At 34.3% G+C, this 25,070-nt stretch overlaps 1 protein-coding gene across 1 annotated transcript; it reads right to left on the reverse strand.

The window, feature by feature from the left end:
* Positions 1-249: 249 nt before the first annotated feature.
* On the reverse strand, positions 250-24,572 carry mmp21 (matrix metallopeptidase 21). The gene is made up of 18 exons (XM_056469046.1): positions 24,501-24,572; positions 24,067-24,149; positions 21,943-22,039; positions 20,894-20,965; positions 18,660-18,734; positions 18,477-18,560; positions 16,859-16,944; positions 15,597-15,695; positions 15,366-15,493; positions 13,650-13,794; positions 11,062-11,303; positions 10,447-10,555; positions 8,341-8,620; positions 7,935-8,074; positions 7,672-7,813; positions 5,782-6,039; positions 5,008-5,180; positions 250-561 (listed from the first exon to the last, which is right to left on the reverse strand). Exons 2-18 carry the CDS (start codon positions 24,127-24,129, stop codon positions 250-252), a joined length of 2,505 nt encoding a protein of 834 aa, XP_056325021.1. The 5' UTR covers positions 24,130-24,149; positions 24,501-24,572.
* Between the last annotated feature and the right edge of the window lie 498 nt (positions 24,573-25,070).

A 25,070-nucleotide genomic window follows, 5' to 3' on the forward strand; every position in this document is an offset into this window, starting at 1 on the left:
GGAGACTAGTTTCCCTTTCTGATGACACATTCAAAGAGAGAATGTCAGAGAGTTTCACTTATCAAGTCTGATTATAAACAACACAGTTAATTGATGTTGATCATTAGAGGCTGGAGATATTCACACACTGCTGACACACAAGCCCTTATAAAAGTCATGTCTGCATAATAGCTCCTCTTTAAGGACCAATTATGTAAAACCGTCAGGATAAGTCTTATAAATTGAAGTATATCTCACTCTTGTTCTTCATCATCTCCTGCGTGTGGTCCTCAGAGATGAGCTGTGAACGTCACAGATGTCGAACCACTGCTCATGCACGCGTCTGTGGGCCAGCAGGCCGTTCATCGGGAGAAAAGCCCTCCGCCTGCGCTCTTTCCCGCTCAACACACGCCAGAACAGCGAACCCTTCAGCAGGAACACCGTGTTGTGTGTGTAGGAGAAATACGCGGCGTCCAGACTCCTGACGGGATGATCACCGGACACTACAGCTGGAAAAACCTCCGTCATCTCTTGTGGAGAGGCAGAAGCCAAGCGGTGCATGCGCACATCAAACCTGAACACCTGGAGATTCATATCAGCACTTATGACACTTCATTCAATATGACGTCACCTACAGTGTAAACACCGTATTTTGTGGTGAATTGCATTATGGGATGTTGATCTCTGCTCTGTTCATTTTTGATGTTGTAAATTCAACTTTTCTGTTTAACAAAGTGACTTTTACTGACATTTTAGTCGTTTATAATGGATAAGAAATAATATCTAGAGAAATAAGCCTGTAGAATAACAGAACATGTGCTGTAGTTTAATACAGAGGATTCTGTAGCGTAATATACAACACCAACACACACAATATAGCACTGTAAACTATTACACATGTGCAGAAACACACACTTTTCAAGGTTAAAAGTTGTTAGAAGAAAGATCAATATCCCATAATGCAACTCAGAAGCAGAAATAAATAATAAAAATATAAAAATATGAAGCACAAAATATGGAAAACTGCTGATTTACGGATATTTTTACAGTGTATAACTGCAGGTTACCTGTGTTTATATATAATAACTTTAACTGTTCAAAGCTATTCGTGAATAGTTATTTAGTTAAAGTTATTAGTAACTAATAAAGTTATGGTAACTAATAACTAGGCCCACACGGAACCTGCGCACACAGAATTTCACAGATTTCTGCAGATTTTTAGCCCATCATTGAATCTGTTTATTTACTTGAGTAAATGTGTGTAAATCTATATTTATTCAGTTTTTATATTAATTACAGTAATATTATTGACTAATATGAAAATATTCATCTGATTTATGTACAATGCAGTGTGTACAGTCATATTTTCTGTCTTTCAGTAGAGATATTATATGTGACACTTGCTTTGTTTACCAAATAAAGTGGATCTAATTGGATTTACATTGTAAACATTAAATAAATGTTATTAATAACAGGTCTAACTTTTTATTTCATATATTAAGGTTTTAGTTATGATACTCACAAAATATTTTTGCATAAATCCGCAGATTTTTAACAAAATTCTGCGCCGAACTAGCAAAAAATGTCTGCAGATACTGTCTGGCCCTACTCATAACCTTCACTTGTCTGATTTTGATTGTAATGGAATAATGTGCACCTTTAACAAAGCTGCTTTGAAACAATAATTAAACCTCATCGCAAATAAACTTGAATTGAATTATAAGAAATATACATACAGTTGAAGTCAGAATTATAAGCTCCGCTGTTTATTTTTTCCCCCAATTTCTGTTTAACCTCTTACAGCCCAAGCTGTTTTTACATGCATTTTTTTATTTCTCTTTGTTATTTGGGCTTATTGGAACTTAATTAGAATAAAAATCTAAGTATCATCATACTTTTAGAGAAAAATGATGTCCATATATGTGGACTCGTGGTCCGAATTTACATAAAAGACTTTTTCCTGAATTTTTTTGATGCATATTTAACATTGAATTTTTTTTTCTTGCTTTGACTATCAGAGAGTAAAAACAAAATTTTTTCACATTTTGGACAGAAATAATGTTTGGGACATTTCATATGCTGCAAAACAGTTGCATGATGACCCAGTATGTCTGTAACAAAATATAAAACATTCAAAGTATTTTAAATAGCCACTTAAGAGCTGAAATGTGCTGTCCACGTATGTGGACACTCAAGCTCTAAGAGGTTATTGGAGAGAAGATGTTTTCAGCACATTTCTAATCATAATAGTTTCTCATCTCTAATAACTGATTTATTTTCTCTTTGTCATGATGACAGTAAATAATATTAGACTAGATATTCTTCAAGACACCTCTATACAGCTTAAAGTGACATTTAAAGGCTTAACTAGGTTAATTAGGGTAACTAGGCAGGTTAGGGTAATTAGGCAAGTCATTGTATAACAGTGGTTTGTTCTGGAGACAATCGGAAAATAAATAGATTAAAGGGGCTAATAATTTTGACCTTAAAATGGTGTTAAAAATTTAAAAACTGCTTTTATTCTAGCCGAAATAAAACAAATAAGACTTTCTCCAGAAGAACAAATATTATCAGACATACTGTGAACATTTCCTGAATCTAAGAAACATCATTTGGGAAATATTTAAACAAGAGAAAGCATTCAAAGGGGGGCGAATAATTCTGACTTCAACTGTACATCTACATGGTTTCTAGCTTTTAATTAAAGGTGTACTCACATTAGGTACAGTTGCCTTGAACCATGGTGAAACGCTCTTGCCCCCCCTCCTCTCTCCCCCCTGGCCTGCACTCACACTGCAGTTTCACCTGTCGAGCCGGAGCATGCTTCTGTCATGGATGATGCGACTCTTCAGTTACAGGAAGAGCTGCGCTCTCGCTCAGCACAGTGGAGATTGCTTTAGTTATATCATTTTGTATTATTTTCAGTGGTTTGATATGCAGTGACACAACAGATCCTCCACTTTTGACGCTCATAAATGATCATAAAGTCCTGGTGCTGCAGGTATCAGGAGATTTACTGAAGGTGCAGCTGACGTGCAGCGAGAGGTTTGTGTCTCTAATAATCTATGACAGTTCGCGTTCATTGAACAGAAAGATTGATGTCAGCGCCAACAGCCAAGTGGTTAAGTGCACTAACATATAGCACCATGGTGCTGACGGCAACCTGAGTTCGATTCCCAGCTCGAGGTCCTATGCCGATCCCTCCCCTCTCTCTGCTCCCAAATGCTTTCCTGTCTGTTCTCCACTATCCTAGCCCAATATAAGGTTAAAAAACAGCAAGAATGATTAATAAATGCACATGAAACGATAAAATAAAATAAATGCCCAACTGAACCGTGCTCTGGCACACCACTTCCAACAGGGCCAGAGCTGGCCAACTGAACCACACCTGAGCCCGATTCAGAGCACTTGTCAAACAAACCGGGAAACGCACCTGGGCATGGTTCTGATGGCCTAGTGTGAGTGCACCCTAACAGTGTGATGAGCTGTTTTACATTTGGTGTTATTTGTTCTTGGATTTTAAGCTGTTTTGATGTACATTTTCCTTGACTGTAAAGTTTATGACTTCTTGTCTGTGACAGGTGCTATATAAATACATTTTTCTTATGGTTGTTCTAGCAGAATAAAGCACTACAGCTTTATCAGCAGCTCTTGAATAAGACTGAAGGGTTTATTCTGTGATAACAACCAGCTGGATGTACATTATACTGATTATTACACAAACACAAAACTAAAATGTTAGACACAAAACACTGATCTGAGCTGTAATAATTGATTACCTCTTTAATTAACCCTAAAGCATCCTATAGGAGAACATTTTCACAAAGCTTTTATTTAGGTTTTTTAAAATGGTTCAATTTAAATTAAACTAAGCAAAACTTGGCTTTTTTAAAGTTTTTGATCTGAACACACACGCATGCAAAAAAAGACTTGATTTAACAAAGTTAAGAAGTAAAAGCATCAAAAAAAAAGAATCTTTAAAAATGTTTTGACCTCATGAGATGTTTAATGTCATTAAAATGCATCTGCTATACAAGAGAGAAGCTAAAACCACATGGGGACCCATCTGGAGAATCTCCATTTTAAGTTTGTAAGTAGTCTATTTCTAGTGAATTCATTGGTGTCACTGGCTTTGTAAAACAAGTGTGAATATTGTCATTTACATATTAATATTATTATAAGTGTTTTGTTAATTGCATCAATGTTTTAAAAATCTTATAAATGTTAAATCAAGTATAAAGATTTTTATACATTTGTTTAGAATGAAAACACTCCTCATACAGACCGCAGATTTTAATTTATTTATCTAATACACAACCTGACTTAAAAACACATATATGTATAACAGAACTACATTTTAATCAATGCAAACTAAAATATAAAGCAGTAAACAAAAGTCCCTGATATTCCAGGAGAAAAAAAATCCAGAATATTCCTATAGTCCTAAATATTTGGAAAAGGCTGATCATTCATTCATTCATTCATCTTCAAGTTTAGTTTCTTATTCATCAGGAGTCGCCACAGAGGAATGAACCACCAACTACTCCAGCATGTTTTACACAGCGGAGGCCCTTCCAGCTGCAACCCAGTACTGAGAAATACCCATACACACTCACATTCACACACATGCTCATACACTATGGGCAATTTAGTTAATCAGTTCCCCTATAGCACATGTGTTTGGACTGTGGGGGAAACCGGAGCACCCGGAGGAAACCCACACCAACACGGGGAGAACATGCAAACTCCACACAGAAACACCAACTGACCCAGCTGGGACTCAAACTGGCAACCTTCTTGCTGTGAGGCCACAGTGCTAACCACTGAGCCACCATTTGGCCTTCCCAATGCTGATCATATTTCATTTTTGTGTTGATGTTTCTGGTGGCAGTTTTCGTACTCCTAACTTTACAATGGCATGTCTGACAGTAAAGCACTGTGGTCAGACTCTTGATGTCTTGCACTTTGCACCTTTAAGTAATCTATAAAACAAAACCAATTCCAGACGTCTGTGTTGAAATGCATTACCTGTGAGCCTTTGAAGAAGTAGATGTGAGCGTCTCTCCTGTCGTAGTACGCCGTGTCCAGCGGTCCAGACACACCAGGAAAATCTTCAGAGATCAGACGAGGATACGAGCGTCCGTCTGGAGCGTCACTGAACACCTGATCATTCTCACTGTCATAACGCCAGTACTGCACACCTGAAACATGCACACATTCACCCTCATCACACTGCTCAAATAATGGGCTTATGCATATGTGATAGCAAACAATTCTGAATCCATGCAGGATTACAAGCAAGCTGCAAATTACAACAAGTGCAATGGAGAATAGTGCTATATATAAAATGCTGAACTGTGAAAAATACAAAATCTGCAATGCAAAATGATGCAAAATATAAAATACACAATGCAAATTTACATATATACACAACACCTATTAACTGAAAATACAAAATATGGAATGCAAAAAAAGAAATAAATTAATTAAAAATAAATAATATAATAATAATAATAATAATAATAATAATAATAATAATAATAATGCAAAAAAGTTTAATAATAAGAAAAAACACTTATAAACAATGTGCAAATGTGCAATGTGACATTATGCACTTTACAAAAGTAAGTATACAATGCAACTATATAATGTATATATATGTACATATATAATGCAAAATAATGCAAAAATAAACTGCAACAATGAACAATAATGTCATTTGCAAAATACAAATGTATGATGCATAACATAAATACAGCATGAAAAAACAATGGCATGAATAATAAAGCATTAAATAAGTACCTTTAAAGAAGTAGACAGCATCTGTTTTGCAGTTCCAGACATGCACATAAGCATCCACACCCCCTGAGGGCAGCCCATGCCAGCCCACCTGCACCGCCACTGGGTCCCCGTAACGCGTCCTGTTATTGCGGTTCTCGTAGAGCCAGTACAGGCCGTCCCGCATGAAGTATGTGTTAAAACGCACCACCACCTCACCATACGGCGTCTGCTCCTTCCTGATCCAATCAAACACAGTGCTGAAGCGACCCATACACACTCCTGACACAGAAAAACACACACAACTTTTAGAAAACCACGTTATTACATTATTATTAAATTCAGAAAAGTGAAGGTGCTGTGTAAAGGGTGGACCCCACAGCTGGTAAGTAGAAACTATTTAATTTACTTTCACAAAAAAAATCTCAGTGATACTTCAATAATGCAAAATGTGCAATGACAAATAAAGCAAAATATGCAAAGTATGGCAAAACATAAAATATGCGATGCAAAAAAAAACCATAAAATATTGCAACATATAAAAAGTGCAATGACAAATTTACTGTGTAAAATACTGCGAAATACAAAATGTGCAATGCAAAATAAAATTTAAAAAACTATGTAAAATACAACAAATTCACATTACAAAATCTAAAATGCACAATGCTTAGTATTGCAACGTACAAAATGTGCACTGGAAAAAAGAAAAGAAAAAAAATGCAAAATCTAAAATGAGTAATGCAAGACAATCTGTCAAAATATAAAACGAGCAATGCAAAATATAAAAATGTGCAATGCAAAATACAAAAATTCACTACAAAAAAAATAATAATAATAACCTAAGCAAAATACAAAATGCACAATGCAAAGTAAATATAAAATGTGCATTGAAAAAAAATGGCAAAATCTAAAATGAGCAATGGAAAATACAAAATGTGTAATAAAATTACTATAAAATTCAAAATTTGCAATGTAAAATACTGCAAAATTTAAAATATGCAATAAATAATATTGCAAATAACAAAATATGTAATGCAAATATGCAAAGTGAAACATAAAACATGCAATGCAAAATAAAAAAACACAATGCAAAATACAAAATGTGCATTAAAAAAATGGCAAAATTTGCAATGTAAAATCTATCAAAAAAGTAGAAATGCAAAATACTAAATGTGCAATGACAAATACTGCAAACTTTTAAATATGCAAGGAATAATATAAAATACAAAATATGCGATGCAAAATATAAAATATACTTTGCAAAAGATGGCAAAATCTAAAATGAGCAATGCAAAATACAAAATATGCAATGGAAAATACATTTACATTTAAAATATTGTAAAATACGGCGACGCGGTGGCGGTAGTGCTGTCGCCTCACAGCAAGAAGGTCGCTACTTCAAGCCTCGGCTGGGTCAGTTGGTGTTTCTGTGTGGAGTTTGCATGTTCTCCCTGTGTTCGCGTGGGTTTCCTCCGGGTGCTCCGGTTTCCCCCACAGTCCAAACACATGTGGTACAGGTGAATTGGCTAAGCTTAATTGTCTGTAGTGCGTGAGTGTAAATGAGTGTGTATGGATGTTTCCCAGAGATGGGTTGCAGCTGGATGGGGATCCGCTGTGTAAAACATATGCTGGAATAGTTGGCGGTTCATTCCACTGTGGCGACCCCTGATTAATAAAGGGACTAAGCCGAAAAGAAAATGAATGAATGAATGAATAAATATTGTAAAATACAAAACACGTCATGCTAAATTTGGCAAAATATAAAATATGCCTTGCAAAATAAAAAATAAAAACATTATGCAAGATTGTATACAATAGAAAATATTGTAAAATATAAAAATGATCATTACAAAATATGTAAAATATAAAATGTGGAATGCAAAATATAGCAATAGTACAATAGTAAATGCTCACCGTACAGCCTCTGGATGGATTTGCGGTCCATCCAGTCGATCTCGAAGCCGGCGTCCTGAGGAAGGTAACTGGGTTGCATGATGGATCCTGGACGGTACATGTGAGGAAGCCCTAAAACATGGCCGATCTCATGAACCGCCACCTGAATAAAACACAGTCAGTTCCAGCAGCATGAACACACATTAACATCTCAATATCTGCTTCCGCTGAAAACACACTGTGATCAGCATACCGTCTGAGTTTGTTGTGTAGTTTTGTGTTACCTTGAGCAGACTGATGCCGCTGCCTGTGTTTGGGATGGTGAAATGTTCATCATCGTCGAAATGAATGTCTCCGAGGAACCAGGCGTGAGCAAACTCTCGACCAGCACCATCAAACCGCTGAGAGCAGCCCAGATGACGACCTGCGGCACACCAAAAGCCAAAAGGTGTTTTGGACTAGGAGTGCAATACCTAATTCAACCACTGGGTGTCAATCTTACACAATGCAGATTTAAGAATTTGCAGATATTTGGACTCGAACTAAGACAAAAATTCTACCATTGTTGTGTTGTCTGTAATGAAATGCAAGTCAAAGTATATGCAGGAATCATCACTTTCTAACTTTATTTGCATTTTTCATACTGTGCCAATGTTTTTCTGATTTGGGGTTGTATATTTGTTCACTGACCCGTGCCGAAGCCCAGCCGGATGTCGATGTTTTCCAGCGGCGAGTGCAGATCTTCAATAAACTGAAGCGGAGAGATTTCGCTCCACATTCTGAAGGCCAGCCTGAAGATGTATTTCTGCTCCTGGATGGAGAGCTGACTGCTGTATCCTTCACCAATCAGACGCCACTTCAGGACACTTTTGGAGAAGGCCATGTGTCCCGTCCACTCGCTCACATCTCGCTTCTGCAGCTTTATATTCTCCAGAAGAGCAGACAGGTGACGCTTCTTACGCAGAGGAGGCTTTAAGAGAAGTAGTTTTTTTTTTGCATTAACATTAGATTAGTCAGTAACAAAGACAAAACTGGAACTAATTAAAGAAAAACTGAGGATCAGCCCCAAAATGAGGACACCCAAATTAATATGTTGGAGAAAAATACAATCAGGAGAAATATTTTTTAATGTTGTTAATTTTTTTGCATTGACTTGATTTAATTTATCTTTCTATTACTAAAACTCTTATTTTAATAGATATAATAGTTTAATGAAACAGCTTTGGGTAACACTTTAGTTTAGGTCACAAATGACGGTATTAACAAACCTAACATTTCTAGCTTAATAAACTAATGACTGCGTATGGATATTTTGTAAGGCAGAGGTTTTGTTTAGGTGTTAGGTAAGATTAGGGATGCAGAATAGCAACTAATGAACTGTTAAAATCTTAATAATAAGCAGGTAATCAATAGATAATTATATAAGATATATAATTAATAATGGGCGACACGGTGGCTCAGTGGTTAGCACTGCGGCCTCACAGCAAGAAGGTTGCTGGTTTGAGTCCCGGCTGGGTCAGTTGGTGTTTCTGTGTGGAGTTTGCATGTTCTCCCCGTGTTGGTGTGGGTTTCCTCCAGGTGCTCCGGTTTCCCCCACAGTCCAAACACATGCGCTATAGGGGAATTGATCAAGTAAACTGTCCATATTGTATGAGTGTGTGTGTGTGAGAATGAGTGTATGGGTGTTTCCCAGTACTGGGTTGCGGCTGGAAAGGCATCTGCTGTGTAAAACATATGCTGGACAAGTTGGTGGTTCATTCTGCTGTGGCGACCCCTGATGAATAAAGGGAATAAGTCAAAAGAAAATGAATGAATATATCTAGATATGATATGAGAGACTTGCTTTGTTTACCAATTCAGTGGATCTAATTGGGTTTGCATTGTAAACATTCAATGAAAGTTAAGGCGGCATCATTTATTTATTTCATATATATATATATTAAGTTTATAGTTATGACACTCCTAAAATCATTCTGCATAAAGATTCTGTCTGGCCCTAGTAATAAGCCAGTGGTTCATAGCATGAATTGTGACCTAAACGAAAGTGTCACCTAGTTTGTTTAATGCACCTAAAACTATTCTATATTCACTGAGAAATGGATAAAGATGTTCATTTCTAAAGGAGATGTTGTCATTTATGTTGGAAATAAAATATAAACATTCACAACAATAAATAAAAACACTAAAATTTACAGCAAATTTAAAATAGTATTGAAGAAAACAAAAAGAAAATGAGGCACATAAAAATTATTAAACTAAAATAATTTTGAAAAGAGTAAAAAAAAGAAGTAATTCAACATTGATTGAGAGGGATATGCATTCAAATATAGTAATAAAAACATGCAAAAATCGCTAAAATGTGTAATGCAAAAAGTGCAATAAAAATAATAAATGTGCAATGCAAATTATTGCTAAATATACAACAATTAAACAAATTAAAATAGTTTTAATAATGCTATTAAAATGCTGTTTTAAAAAAAACAAAAACACTAATTTTAAAAGTAAATAAATAAATAAACAAATAAATAAATAAATAAATAAATAAATAAATAAATAAATAATAAGAATAATTCAACGTTTATTGAGTGGGATATGCATTCAAACACAGTATTAAAAACCTACATTTTTAAGTAATTTCTGTCTGTTAACACTGATGGAATCAACAAGAATTGAGCAAAATGCACACAACTGGATTCGCTTTATATTTCATAGAGCATGTTATGTTCCATATATTTCATCTTCCATAATAATGCAAATGAAGCTCAGAAGAGCAGACAGGTGTGGTTTCTCACGCACCTGAGGCTCAGTATTATGGGATGTCCTGGTGTTCGTTTGACTGTGATTCCTGGTACTGTTGGATCCAGCGGCATCATTCAGTTCTTCATCCTTATCCGTGACGCCACATCTGGGATTATTACATGGTTATTTAATGAACTAAAACTGCAGTGTTCAGCATGTATGAGTCGACCCCTCACCAATCGCTCTTTTAACGTTCAGATTTTCTACAGGATGCTTTACAGTGATATATTTGTGCATATACACTAGATTAGTCAGTACCAAAGACAAAACTGGAGAAAGGAAGATGTTCTCATAAATAGTTATGCTGGTAATTCAAAACCAGCAACAGTCAAGAACGCATGATTATCTGCTGTCATGGAAATGTGATTATAATGGAAGTCAATGGAGCAAAAACAGCATCAGCATAACCAAAGGGGAGTCCATCTGCCCAGAGTCTATTGTTCAGGTTGTGAAAAATCACAGAGAAAGTTGTGCCAAATTAAGACTTAAAATCAGCCCAGAGTGGATGAAAACGACCCAACAGCACACAAGAGTTAAAAACAATCATGTTTTCCATTCATTTACAAACATTTGAGAACTAAAAAGGAGTTAAAGATATCAAACTGTAATAACCTTGGTTTATTCATGGCTGCTTTGGTGGCGTCATCGAACACTCCGGTGATGGGCAGATCTGAGAGCCGCTGGAAATCCTTCAGCGCAGAGACAAACTGCAGATCAGAGCCGCTGGAGCCGGATGCGGTTCCTCCTTCATGGAGATCCAGAGAGAGACTGAAGTCCAGATCGCCTGAAGATTCTGACAGCTCAGTCTGTTCACTGGCTGATGCCTTAATGAAGCCATACTTAGACAGAAAACGCTGGAGAAACACAGAGAAACGCTGTCAGTATTACTGTTCATGCATGAGTGAACACAGACTCAGATTGATGTTTGAACAGAAAATATAAAATTTGAATATTAAAATATAAATTAATGCAAACTGAATCGCCAGTACAAGGGAATACAAAATATTAAAGGTGCAATGCAAAATATGAAATATGAAATATGAAATATTGCGAAATATTAAATGTGCAGTGCAAAAATATGGCAAAACATAAAAAGTGTAATGCAAAATACAAAATGTGCTATGTAAAATATATATTGTACACAGCAAAATATTGAAAAATACAAAATGTGCAATGCAAAATATTGAAAAATATTAAATGTGCAATGCAAAATATTGAAAAATATTAAATGTGCAATGCAAAATACAAAATGTACAATACAAAATATTGAAAAATACAAAATGTGCAATGCAAAATATTGAAAAATATTAAATGTGCAATGCAAAATACAAAATGTACAATACAAAATATTGAAAAATACAAAATGTGCAATGCAAAATATTGAAAAATATTAAATGTGCAACGCAAAATATTGAAAAACACAAAATGTGCAATGCAAAATATTGAAAAATATTAAATGTGCAATGCAAAATATTGAAAAATATTAAATGTGCAATGCAAAATATTGAAAAATATTAAATGTGCAATGCAAAATATTGAAAAATATTAAATGTGCAATGCAAAATATTGAAAAATATTAAATGTGCAATGCAAAATATTGAAAAATATTAAATGTGCAATGCAAAATATTGAAAAATATTAAATGTGCAATGCAAAATATTGAAAAATATTAAATGTGCAATGCAAAATATTGAAAAATATTAAATGTGCAATGCACAATATTGAAAAATATTAAATGTGCAATGCAAAATATTGAAAAATATTAAATGTGCAATGCAAAAATATGGCAAAATATTAAATGTGCAATGCAAAATATTGAAAAACAAAAAATGTGCAATGCAAAATATTGAAAAATATTAAATGTGCAATGCAAAATATTGAAAAATATTAAATGCGCAATGCAAAATATTGAAAAATACAAAATGTGCAATGCAAAATATTGAAAAATACAAAATGTGCAATGCAAAATATTGAAAAATACAAAATGTGCAATGCAAAATATTGAAAAATATTAAATGTGCAATGCAAAATATTGAAAAATATTAAATGTGCAATGCAAAATATTGAAAAATATTAAATGTGCAATGCAAAATATTGAAAAATATTAAATGTGCAATGCACAATATTGAAAAATATTAAATGTGCAATGCAAAATATTGAAAAATATTAAATGTGCAATGCAAAATATTGAAAAATATTAAATGTGCAATGCACAATATTGAAAAATATTAAATGTGCAATGCAAAATATTGAAAAATATTAAATGTGCAATGCAAAATATTGAAAAATATTAAATGTGCAATGCAAAATATTGAAAAATATTAAATGTGCAATGCACAATATTGAAAAATATTAAATGTGCAATGCAAAATATTGAAAAATATTAAATGTGCAATGCAAAAATATGGCAAAATATTAAATGTGCAATGCAAAAATATTGAAAAATATTAAATGTGCAATGCAAAATATTGAAAAATATTAAATGCGCAATGCAAAATATTGAAAAATACAAAATGTGCAATGCAAAATATTGAAAAATACAAAATGTGCAATGCAAAATATTGAAAAATATTAAATGTGCAATGCAAAATATTGAAAAATATTAAATGTGCAATGCAAAATATTGAAAAATATTAAATGTGCAATGCAAAATATTGAAAAATATTAAATGTGCAATGCACAATATTGAAAAATATTAAATGTGCAATGCACAATATTGAAAAATATTAAATGTGCAAAGCAAAATATTGAAAAATATTAAATGTGTAATGCAAAATATTGAAAAATATTAAATGTGCAATGTAAAATATTGAAAAACACAAAATGTGCAATGCAAAATACAAAATGTGCAATGCAAAATATTGTAATATATAGTACAAAGCTAAATATTGAAAAATATTAAATTTGCAATGCAAAAATATGGCAAAATATAAAATGTGTAATGCAAAATATTGAAAAATATAGAATGTGTAATACAATATATTGAAAAATACAAAATTTGCAATGTAAAGTTGCAAAGTAAAGCAATGTAAAGTTCAGTGCAGATACTGCAAAATATAAAATGTGTAATGCTAAACATAAAATGCAATGCAAAATATGGCAAAACAGGAAATATTCAGAGGAAATATTGTCGAATATGAAATATGTAATGCAAACTATTGGAAAAGTCGAAATGTGCGATTTAAAATAGACAGACAGACCTGTGCAGTGTCCGTGTCAGTGATAAGCTCCGCCTGATGAATGTTGTTCAGCACATCTGAATGGTCTCTGCTGTGGAAGATCTTCTCCGCTGTGATGAAGATGAAGGTCTGGATGATGAAGATCCGCCGAATCACAGTCAGCATCGTTACAGTTCAGCTCGTCGTTTTCTAAACTAAAACTGAGTTTGAAAAAACTCCACGCGCAATTATACCGGAGAGCGCGCGCAGAGTAGGCGGGGCTTGTGAACTGCTCACGCGCTCGCGCATCGGTGTTAATGTATTATTACAGCGGGATTATTTTAGCAGACAAACGAGAAAACCCGTGAAATTGAACAGTGACCGGGTGCAGGTGCAGACACGACACTCACACCTGCTGGAGACAAACACACCTGAGCGCGTGCACGTTTATCAACTGTGTCCACGCGCACTGTAATAATAACAACGTGTGTGCTATTTACACCGCAAAACAACACTTCATAACAATACACTCATAAATAAATAAACCTTAACCTAATTAAGCAAAATTAAAATCATGTGAAACACAATTTAAAGCATCATAAAGCAGGACATGTATTAAAATATAGTATAAAATAAAGTTATTAGCACTGAAGAGCCCATCAACAGTAACCGAAAATACACATAATTAGTTCTGATTGCATATTTAATAAAGCATGTTATATTCCATATACTTTATGTTCCAGAATAATGCAAATTAAAGCCTTTTATTGCTTCTGGCCAAAAACTATAAATATAAATATCATGTCATCCATTCACATTTAAAATGACAGTGAAAACACTGACATTCAACATCAAATATCAACAATAATGCATAAAACACAAGCTATAGGACGGCTCACTGCTGATTCTGCAGCTAATAAACTGACGCAGGTCACATTCAGCTAAATATAAAGCATCTGTATGCTTCTCATAAGAGATGTTCATCTTTAAAGGGTCAGTTCACACAACAATAGACATGTACTCACTATTTACTCTCCCTCAAGTGATTCCAAACCTTTATACATTTCTTTCTTCTGCTATTGACAGATATTTTCATGAGTGCAAGAAACTGGAGTTAATCCTAAAATAATCCATAGTAGGAACGAAAATTACTCTAGAAGTCAATGGTTACCTTTTCCAAACATTTTTCAAAATATCTTCTTTTGCATTCAGAGGAAAGAAACTCAAACAGGTGTGTGAAAAAATGTGAGTAAATGATTGGATGAACTGTCCCTTTATACGGTAACTTCAATTATTTTTATATCTGTATACTTAACTGTGTCCTTAAAGGGATAGTTCACACTAAACGGTTGCTCCAGTTGCTTTTGAGGATGAAAGCGTGCATTTAAAAAAATATATATAATGCATTTCTTACTTGATTCTATTCCAAATATCTAAAAATTATTAAATCAAGAAGATTTTTTTGGACAAGTAAAACATTTTGTGTTGTTTTCAGAAATAATGCATCAAAATGAAGTGTGTTTTTCCTTCAAACAGACTAAATAATCGGATGGTTTTGCTTCACAGGACCTCAGTGTGTCATCAGGAGCCATGGCTATTGATATGGACTCATTTGCATGTGTTTATTTTTAATCTAATAAACCGGTCACCACAGATTCAGCTCCAAATCTGCTCCTAAAAAGCCTTGCATGACCTGTGGATGAGTAAATGTTCATTTTTAGGTGAACTATCCATTTAAGCTGATGGAGGGTCAGGGGTCAGAGGTCACGGAGGGCCTCTGTGATGGCAGTGGCGAGGTGTTTGGCGGTGGGTTTCTCCGCACAGCAGCTGACCGTCAGTCCACGAGCCTGCAGAGCATCAGCTGTCGTCGGTCCAATAGAGGCAAACTGAAGAGATATATCAGCATCAGTGTGTGGAGGATTATTAGACATGCAGCGTATTATATACTGTACATCTGCTGCATTATTAATATATATACACACACTGCACCTTTATCTGCTCCAGCTGAGATCCTGAGAGGCCTTTCAGCAGATCCAGACAGAAGGACACACCTGACGGACTGAAGAACGCCACACTCGCTGGGACACCCTGAACACACACACACACACAGTCACAAATATAAAAACATACACACACACACAAACATACAAAACATATAAACCACACACACACACATACATGCACAAACACAGTCACAAATATATAAACATACAAACACACAAACATACAAAACATATAAATCACACACACACACACACACGCACACACACAGTCACAAATATATAAACATACAAACACACAAACATACAAAACATATAAACTGCACACACACACACATACATGCACAAATATATAAACACACACACACACACACACACACACACACAAAACATATAAACTGCACACACACATACATGCACAAATATATAAACACACACACACACACACACACACAAAACATATAAACTGCACACACACATACATGCACAAATATATAAACACACACACACACACACACACACAAAACATATAAACTGCACACACACATACATGCACAAATATAAACATACACACACACAATCATAGACAAATACACAAACATGCACACACACACACACACACACACACAAAATTACATAGACACACAGTCAAGCATATACTCACAAACACACACATACAAAATCATACATACATATGCATGCACGCATAAACATGCACACACATAACATCAGTCACACATGCGCACACACACACACACAAACAAAATTAGCACACACATGCACAACCACAAAAATTATATACAGTCTCAAACTGACACACAAACACGCACACACATAATGTCATAAACACCTGTGCATGCATGCACACAAACTCGCACACACACACACTCACACATATACAGTACACACACACACAAAAAAATCTGTCAAAAATATACACACAAAATCACACACATACATGCATGTACGAGCACACAAAATCATTCTCTCACACACAGAGTCACACAAATACAGTGCACACAAACACACACACACAGACAAAATCACATAGTCACGCTGAATATGAAAACAAAATTGCACACAGACACCGGTAACTGCCTGTTCTGTCATGAAGACACAAGTTCAGTACAGAGAGAGACACACACACACACACACACACACACACACACACACACACACACACACGCACGCACGCACGCACACGCTTGCACGCACACGCACGCACACACACACACACACACACACACACACCTGCTGAGTGAAGTAATCAGAGATGTTCTTCTTCAGATCAGGATGTTCAGATGTTTGGTAGACAGTCAGAGTCTCCAGAGGAATATCTGACACACACACACACACACACACACACACACACCACACACACACACACACACACACACACACACACACCACACACACACACACACACACACACACACACACACACACACACACACACACACACACACATACATACATACATATATATATATATATATATATATATATGTAAGGAGTTTAAATACAAAAACCTCTAAATGCCATGAGAAATTGTCCTCTAAAATTTGCGTTTTTCTCTATGTTTATGTTCAGTTATTTCACTTTAAATAAAAAAAAAAAACACATTCTTTGCACTAAGAGTAAAATTTTTGAAACTGCACGCAACGGTCTGAGAAAAACGCTCATTTTAGATGAAAATTTCAGACTGCACTGAAGGTTTTTGCAACTAAACTATTCATATATATATATAACATATATATATATGTTATATATGTATATATATATAACATGTTTAAATCATAGTAATGTATATATATATATATATATATATACATTACTATGATTTAAACATATTTGCAGATTTTTATTGTTCGTTTAGCAAATGTGGTATTTTACTATAACATTTTATACACTTTTTCACACATATTCACACATATAATAAGAATAAAAATAAATAAATTATATACAGTTAAAGTCAGAATTATTACCCCCCCAGTTTCTGTTTAACAGAGAGCAGATTTCTTCAACACATCTCTAATCATAATAGTTTTAATAACTCATCTCTAATAACTGATTTATTTTCTCTTTGTCATGATGACAGTAAATAATATTAGACTAGATATTCTTCAAGACACTAGTATTCAGCTTAAAGTCACATTTAAAGGCTTCACTTGGGTAATTAGGTTAACTAGGCAGGTTATGGTAATTAGTCAAGTTATTGTATAATGATGGTTTGTTCTGTAGACGATCGAATAAAAATATAGCTTAAAGGAGCTAATAATATTGACCTTAAAATGTTTTAAAAATTAAAACTGCTTTTATTCTAGCTGAAATAAAACAAATAAGACTTTCTCCAGAAGAACAAATATTAGCAGACATACTGTGAACATTTCCTTGCTCTGTTCAACATAATTTGGGAAATATATAAAAAAGAAAAAAACATTTAAAGGGGGGCTAATAATTCTGACTTCATAATGCATAATTGCAGGCAATAAACTTTAATCAAACTCTATTCCCAATATTAATTCTATTTTAAATACATGTTGGTGAATAATATCGCTCAGAAAACAATAAAATAAAATAAATGAAGTGTAAATGAGATTTACTTACGCAATGTTGCAACAATGACGTAGAGTAAATTTTTCAATTTAATTTAATTTAATTTAATTTAATTTAATTTAATTTAATTTTATTTTATTTTATTTTATTTTATTTTATTTTATTTTATTTTATTTAATCTGAGCTTTTCTTACACCCAAAGTGCTACATGGAGCAGAATAGAGAAAAAAATGAATTGATAAGTAAATGACACAATCGAGTTTAAGGGACACTCTTCAGTAACATCTGTAAACATCTGCATAAATGATCTCACCACTGTTTCTCAGTGCGGTGGGCAGAACCTCACGCTTGATGGAGCCGCAGGGAAAGAAAAGCGGCTGAATGTCTTGATTTTCTCCTGCGTTGAACCAAACACAACATTAACAAAGACTCTTATTATGAAAAGTATTTCTGCATCAGCGAGAGATGATTTAAGAAATGTCTGAGCTCTGCATACTCTGTAGGATGAGCAGAGAGAGTGTGTCTGCGGTTCCAGAATCTTCACCCAGCGGACACAAACCCAGATCTACAACTGCACACACACACACACACACACACACATACACACACACACACACACACACGCACACACACACACACACACACACACACACACACACACACACACACACACGGTGCTGTTAAAAACCAAAACAACACACAAATGCATTAAAGCTGGTGTTGTGAGTGTACAGGTGTGTTGTGCAGGTGTGAGAAGCTTCATGCAGGTGATAACAACACACACACACACTTCCTCAGGTGTAAAACACTCATCAGAGATGTGTGAGTCTCAGCAGTGTGTGAGCAGCAGCAGGAAACCGTTCAGTTACTCAATGGGTCATAAATGAATTAAAAAACTGACTGATAATAATAAGGCAGGTGTGTGTGTGTGTGTTTGTGTGTTTGTGTGTGTGTGTGTGTGTGTGTGTGTGTGTGTGTGTGTGTACTTGTTTTATACCCCAGTGGGGACTTAAACCTGAATGCACACAGACTCATGAGGACTTGTCCCACTGTGCGGACAAAAATTGACATCCCCATGGGAAAACATTCTTATACATCACACAGAATGAAGTACTGTACTTTGAAAATGTAAAAATACAGATTGTTTCTGGTAAGAGCTGGGGTAGGGGAGGAGAAGATACGGCTTGTATAGTAAAATCATCAATACAGCTATGAGAGTCCCCACCGAGATATAGAAACAAGTTTGTGTGTCTGTGTGTGTGTGCGTTTACAGGTTTACCTGGGTTACAGGGACACAAAGTTGTAAAATGACACAGTATGACTTAGTTGTACTCTATTAACCTTGAATCCGTATAATTCAAAACGCTTAAAAAATAATAATAATAAATAAATCACACTTAACAGGGTCTTTTCACACTCATAATTTGCCGCAGGTTTCCAATAATCAATATATTGACTTATGCAATACTTTAAAATGACCTTTAATAATTTTTGCCATTGCAATATATATTTACAAATTCACAAATAACGTTAAAGCCATTTTACATTTACCTCACCGCTGTCAACGTTTATAATTGGACATTTAGCTAATAGGACATTTAATAGTGTATACAACAGGACATTTACCTTTTTAACATCGAATTACAGGATCTAAATAACATTAGCGGTTTGCATATTTATGCTGTTATATAATCATTGTATAATATGTGGCATAAAATGATTAAAAATGACAATAATATCATTAAATAAAAATGTATTACACCTATGCAATGTCCCTGTAAACCAGTGGTCCTCAAACTGGGGGTCGCAAGAGTGATTTAGTAATTGTGTATTTTTCTGTGATTATAATATATATTTTTCAGTATTACAAGTGAACGCTACAAACAAATAGTTAACAATTTTTAAAGATATTACAGATTAGAGTGTTTAAAAAAAATTGAACATCATCACTGTGCAATGACTAACTCGCTAGTCATCACTACTGTGGGCATCTGGATGTGAAAACCACAACTGCAGAGGCTTAGTCCCTTTATTAATCAGGGGTCACCACAGCAGAATAAACTGCCAACTTATCCAGCATGCAACCCATCACTGGGAAACACCCATACACTCTCATTCACACATATCCACTACAGACCATTTAGCTTACCCAATTCCCCTATAGCGCATGTGTTTGGGCTGTGGGGGAAACCGGAGCACCCGAAGGAAACCCATGCCAACATAGAGAGAACATGCAAACTCCACACAGAAACACCAACTGACCCAGCCGAGACTCAAACCAGCGACCTACTTACTGTGAGGCGATCGTGCTACCCACATGCGCCACCATGTCACCCCATGGATAAATATGTAATTCCCAAATCTAAAAATGTTGAGGAAACTGTGGACAGTTTGGCCAAGTCATCAGAACCGTCTACTTCGTCGAAGCATAAGAGCAAGACCCCGTCAGACCAAAGTAGAAAATGGCAGAAATATCAGGATGAATTCATACTGAATTCAACAGTACACCCATCTCATTTAAAGGTAAGCCAAAATTATTTTAATGTATAGTAAATATGGTTAAAATACGGCAAACTTATTCTTATTGTTTGCATATGCTTTGGTAGTGGGGGTCGCAAGTTCTTGACGATCTTAAATTGGGGTTCGTTGGCTTAAAAGTTTGAGAACCACTGCTGTAAACCATGTATGCAAGTATGTATGTGTGTGTTAAGCTGAAATAAATGTTCCTACCCAAAGATGCTGTGGCTTTTCCGACAACATAAACCGACTTTGCATTCCACTTGTCTTTCACTGCATCCCATTCTGCAGAAAAAAACAATCATTCTCAGAAAAAACATTATACTTAACTGTCATGATATACAGGGTTGTGCGAAAGTTTGTGACCCCTTGCAGAATCAGTGTTTAACCAAATAAGAGGAAACGTTAGTGTCTGAAAGTGACGTAAGAGGACTTGCCCACCAGAGGTCAATGTATCATTACTTTTCACTACAGTTTCTCTGGTTAGAAGAAAAAAAATATTCAAATAAGCACACAGTATTAACATAAACCATACACGGGGCTTATTTTAATAATTTCAGCTACTTGTCTGTATATTTGTAAAACATACTGTGACTAAAAGATCTTACTGAGGATAAAACTAAATAAATTGAATAAAAAGTCACATGCATTTTGTACAATCTGTCTTATTTTGTCCAAACTGACATTTGATATTTACATACTGACATTTAGATCTGTCCAGCACTCTTATACAAACTTATTATTTTAATTAATTAGTTAATTAATTAATTTGTTTATTTATTTATTTACTTATTAAATAAATATTATTTAAAATTAATTTATTTATTTATTCACAATCTCTGTATATAGCCGTTTATTATAAATCAGATGATTTCAGTTCTGCTCAAAAACAAAATTATTAACATTTTTTTATAATTTTGTCAAACTATTAATTAATTTCCACTCCATTTTGGCTCAAATCCTTGTTTATTTGTGAGTTTTATGCAGATTTGTAGATGTTTTGTTGATTATGACTAAATGTACTAGTGTTTGAATATTTATTTTTAAGTCTAACAAGAAACTCAGCATAAACCTACATAAAAGTAAGCATTACTAAAATAATTTCTACTTCGAAATGTCACGCTTAATTTAGCATGTTACCAGCCATTACTGTTATTCAGTGTGAAATTAACAAGCGCTTTCTGAGTGTGTTTTTTAAAAGTAAATTAACTGAATACAGGTATTTTTGGCTCTTGTGATGTATTATGAAAGCACAGACTCACTGTTTCTCAGTTTCTGCGACTCTAAACTCGTCTTCACGGCCTCCACGGCTCGGGGACTGGTGAAGATCAGACCTCCAAACCTCTCAGGCTGAAAGAGCTAAAAACACCAGCATAAACATCACATCCAAACACATTTCTGAAGCTCAGAAGAGTTTGCACAAACTGACCCGCTCAGAAAGCTCATTTAGAGACACGAATCTGAAGGACAGAGCGGGAATGAGAGTCGCTGTGTGTCCACATGAGGCCAGCTCCTGAAAAATAACATAATAACACTCCTGTTAAACTCTAATTCATTTATATTTTCCCCCAATTTCTGATTAACGGAGAGCAGATTTTCTCCAACACATTTCTAATCATAATAGTGTTAATAACTCATCTCTAATAACTGATTTATTTTCTCTTCACCATGATGACAGTAAATAATATTAGACTAGATATTCTTCAAGACACTAGTATTCAGCTTAAAGTCACATTTAAAGGCTTCACTAGGGTAATTAGGGTAAAGTTAGGGTAATTAGGCAAGTCATTGTATAACAGTTGTTTGTTCTGGAGACAATCCAACACTAATATTGCTGAAGGGGGTTAATAATATTGAGCTTAAAATGGCTTTAAAACTATTAAAAACTGCTTTTATTCTAGCTGAAATAAAACAAATAAGACTTTCTCCAGAAGAAAAAATATTAGAGGAAATACTGAGAGAAATTCCTGAATCTGAGAAACATCATTTGGGAAATATTTAAAAAAGAAAAGAAATTCAAAGGAGGGGAAATAATTGTTATTTATACAGATTTAAGATAAAAACAAATGCTAATTTTGAAACACATATTGAATTTTTCTACAAGCATCAATCAGTGTAATTATAAAAATGCAACCCTATGGCCCTGAGTGAATGTATTTAGAGAAAATAACATTGAAATGATTATTTTGCTGTCATTTCTGCTTGCAATTCAATGTCAATTTTATTTTGTTTTGTTTTTTAAGATTTATTTTTGGCCTGTTTGCCTTTATTAAGTGGATAGGACAGTTTTACAGACAGGAAGCGAAGTAGGAGAGAGAGAGGGGGTAGGTATGGGAAATGTCTTTGAACCGGGATTCGAACTCGGGACACCCTGAAGTGCTACTGCACCATATGTCAGCGCGCTAACCACCAGGCTATTGCGCTGGCCAATATCAAATTTTAATAAATAGAAAGGTGCTTTTCTACTATTACTACATTTTCAGTTTCATTTAGCAACTTATTCATTCATTTTCCTTCAGCTTAGTCCCTTTATTCATCAGGGGTCGCCACAGCAGAATGAACCGCCAACTATTCCAGCATATGTTTTACACAGCGGATGCCCTTCCAGCCACAACCCAGTACTGGGAAACACCCATACACACACACACTCATACACTACAGCCAATTTACTTAATCAATTCCTCTATAGCGCATGTGTTTGGACTGTGGGGGAAACCAGAGCACCCGGAGGAAACCCACACCAACATGGGGAGAACATGCAAACTCCACACAGAAACACCAACTGACCCTGCCGGGACTCAAACCAGCGCCTGAGTGCTGTGAGGCCACAGTGCTAACCACTGAGCCACCGTGTCGCCCCTTTAGCAACTTATAAAATCCTTAAAATTAGTGTGTAATTTCCATTCTTTAAACAGCGGTTGGAAATGTCAAATCTACATTATATAATGTAATTAGCATTTTATTTCATTTTGCACCAAACGTTGCCCATATGTCATGAAGAATGCTGTTTTACCCAAAAACATTGTCAAATTATGACAAATTTTCTTTCAAAAGTACTAAATAAATAATCCTATCCTAAATACATTGACATTATACAGATTGCAAATTGAGGTAATGTTGGTTTTATATTCACACATTCAGACTTTCTCCTTGATAACACTGTATATTTTCAGAAAAGTATTCTCTGTAAATTCTAATAAGGGAAATCATATTATCAGCCAACGACTACCAAAGTACAACAGTGTTCAGTCAATTAAATAGTGCATTAAATAGCATACACATTGCCGTTTTGCATAATACATTTAAAAATGAATATTGCTACTGATGTGCTTCCGTATTAGAACGCCATTAATAATATTAGTATGATTATTATAAGAGATGATTACCTTAATATAAGGGTCTGCTTCACTTTCACTCTCTCTCGGCTCTTTCAGAAGAAGCACCTTCATTTTTCAGACAGTTAAACCCACTGAAACAGACAAACAGTGTGTGTAAAGTAAAGTAAAGTGTGTAATAATGAAAACCACTATCAGCATTTTAGAAAAAACACACCCAATGAAAACACAGGCTGTCAAACACTGATAACACACACACACACACACACACACACACACACACACACACATATATATATATATATATACATTATGGTCTTCTGTGTCCGTTTCAGTTACCGTGTTATTCAACATATAACGAACATAATCCATAATACCGTTACCTACACTCGACACATACACCTCAAAACTTCCTAATACGTCTGTAGTTATAAATGTTTAACAAATATAGTTTAAGAATAAATGAAAACACATAAAAATCATACTTGAATCGAGTGAGTTCATTCAGCGGTCAGTCTGCTTACTTTCATCCATGAAGCCGGAAACGCAGAGACGTGTTGAAAACACAACAGTGTGATTTTTAAAATAAAAGTCCCATACTCAAACTTTTATTGCAACTGCAAAAGAAACTTTTATGCTGGAATGTTAAAGTCAATTAATTTTAGTGACAATACAATATTAAGAAATGGGTGAAACAATAATAATAATAATAATAATAATAATAATAATAATAATAATAATAATAATAATAATAATAATAATGATAATAATAATAATAAATAATAATAATAATAATAATAATAATTTAATAATAATAATAATAATAAAATAATAATAATAATAATAATAATAATAATAATAATAAATAATAATAATAATAATTTAATAATAATAATAATAATAATAATAATAATAATAATAATAATAATAATAATAATAATAATAATAATAATAATAATAATAATAAGTGAACATACTAAATATGATTCTGAAATAGTGAAAAGCGTCTTGTTGCCAAATGGGTAAAGTCTAGTAGTTTGAAGGATAGTGATAAA

Source organism: Danio aesculapii, chromosome 12, assembly GCF_903798145.1.
Source record: "Danio aesculapii chromosome 12, fDanAes4.1, whole genome shotgun sequence".
NCBI lineage: Eukaryota > Metazoa > Chordata > Actinopteri > Cypriniformes > Danionidae > Danio > Danio aesculapii.

What these genes read in the sequence shown, in the direction of transcription:
- mmp21 (XM_056469046.1), bottom strand. Translation starts at nt 24,129, where the DNA reads ATGAAGGTGCTTCTTCTGAAAGAGCCGAGAGAGAGTGAAAGTGAAGCA. An exon ending in GTCGCAGAAACTGAGAAACA is followed by an intron (nt 20,966 to 21,942) that starts GTGAGTCTGTGC and finishes TTTTTTCTGCAG; the next exon opens with AATGGGATGCAGTGAAAGAC. An exon ending in TGCTGTCTACTTCTTTAAAG is followed by an intron (nt 5,181 to 5,781) that starts GTACTTATTTAA and finishes TGCATGTTTCAG; the next exon opens with GTGTGCAGTACTGGCGTTAT.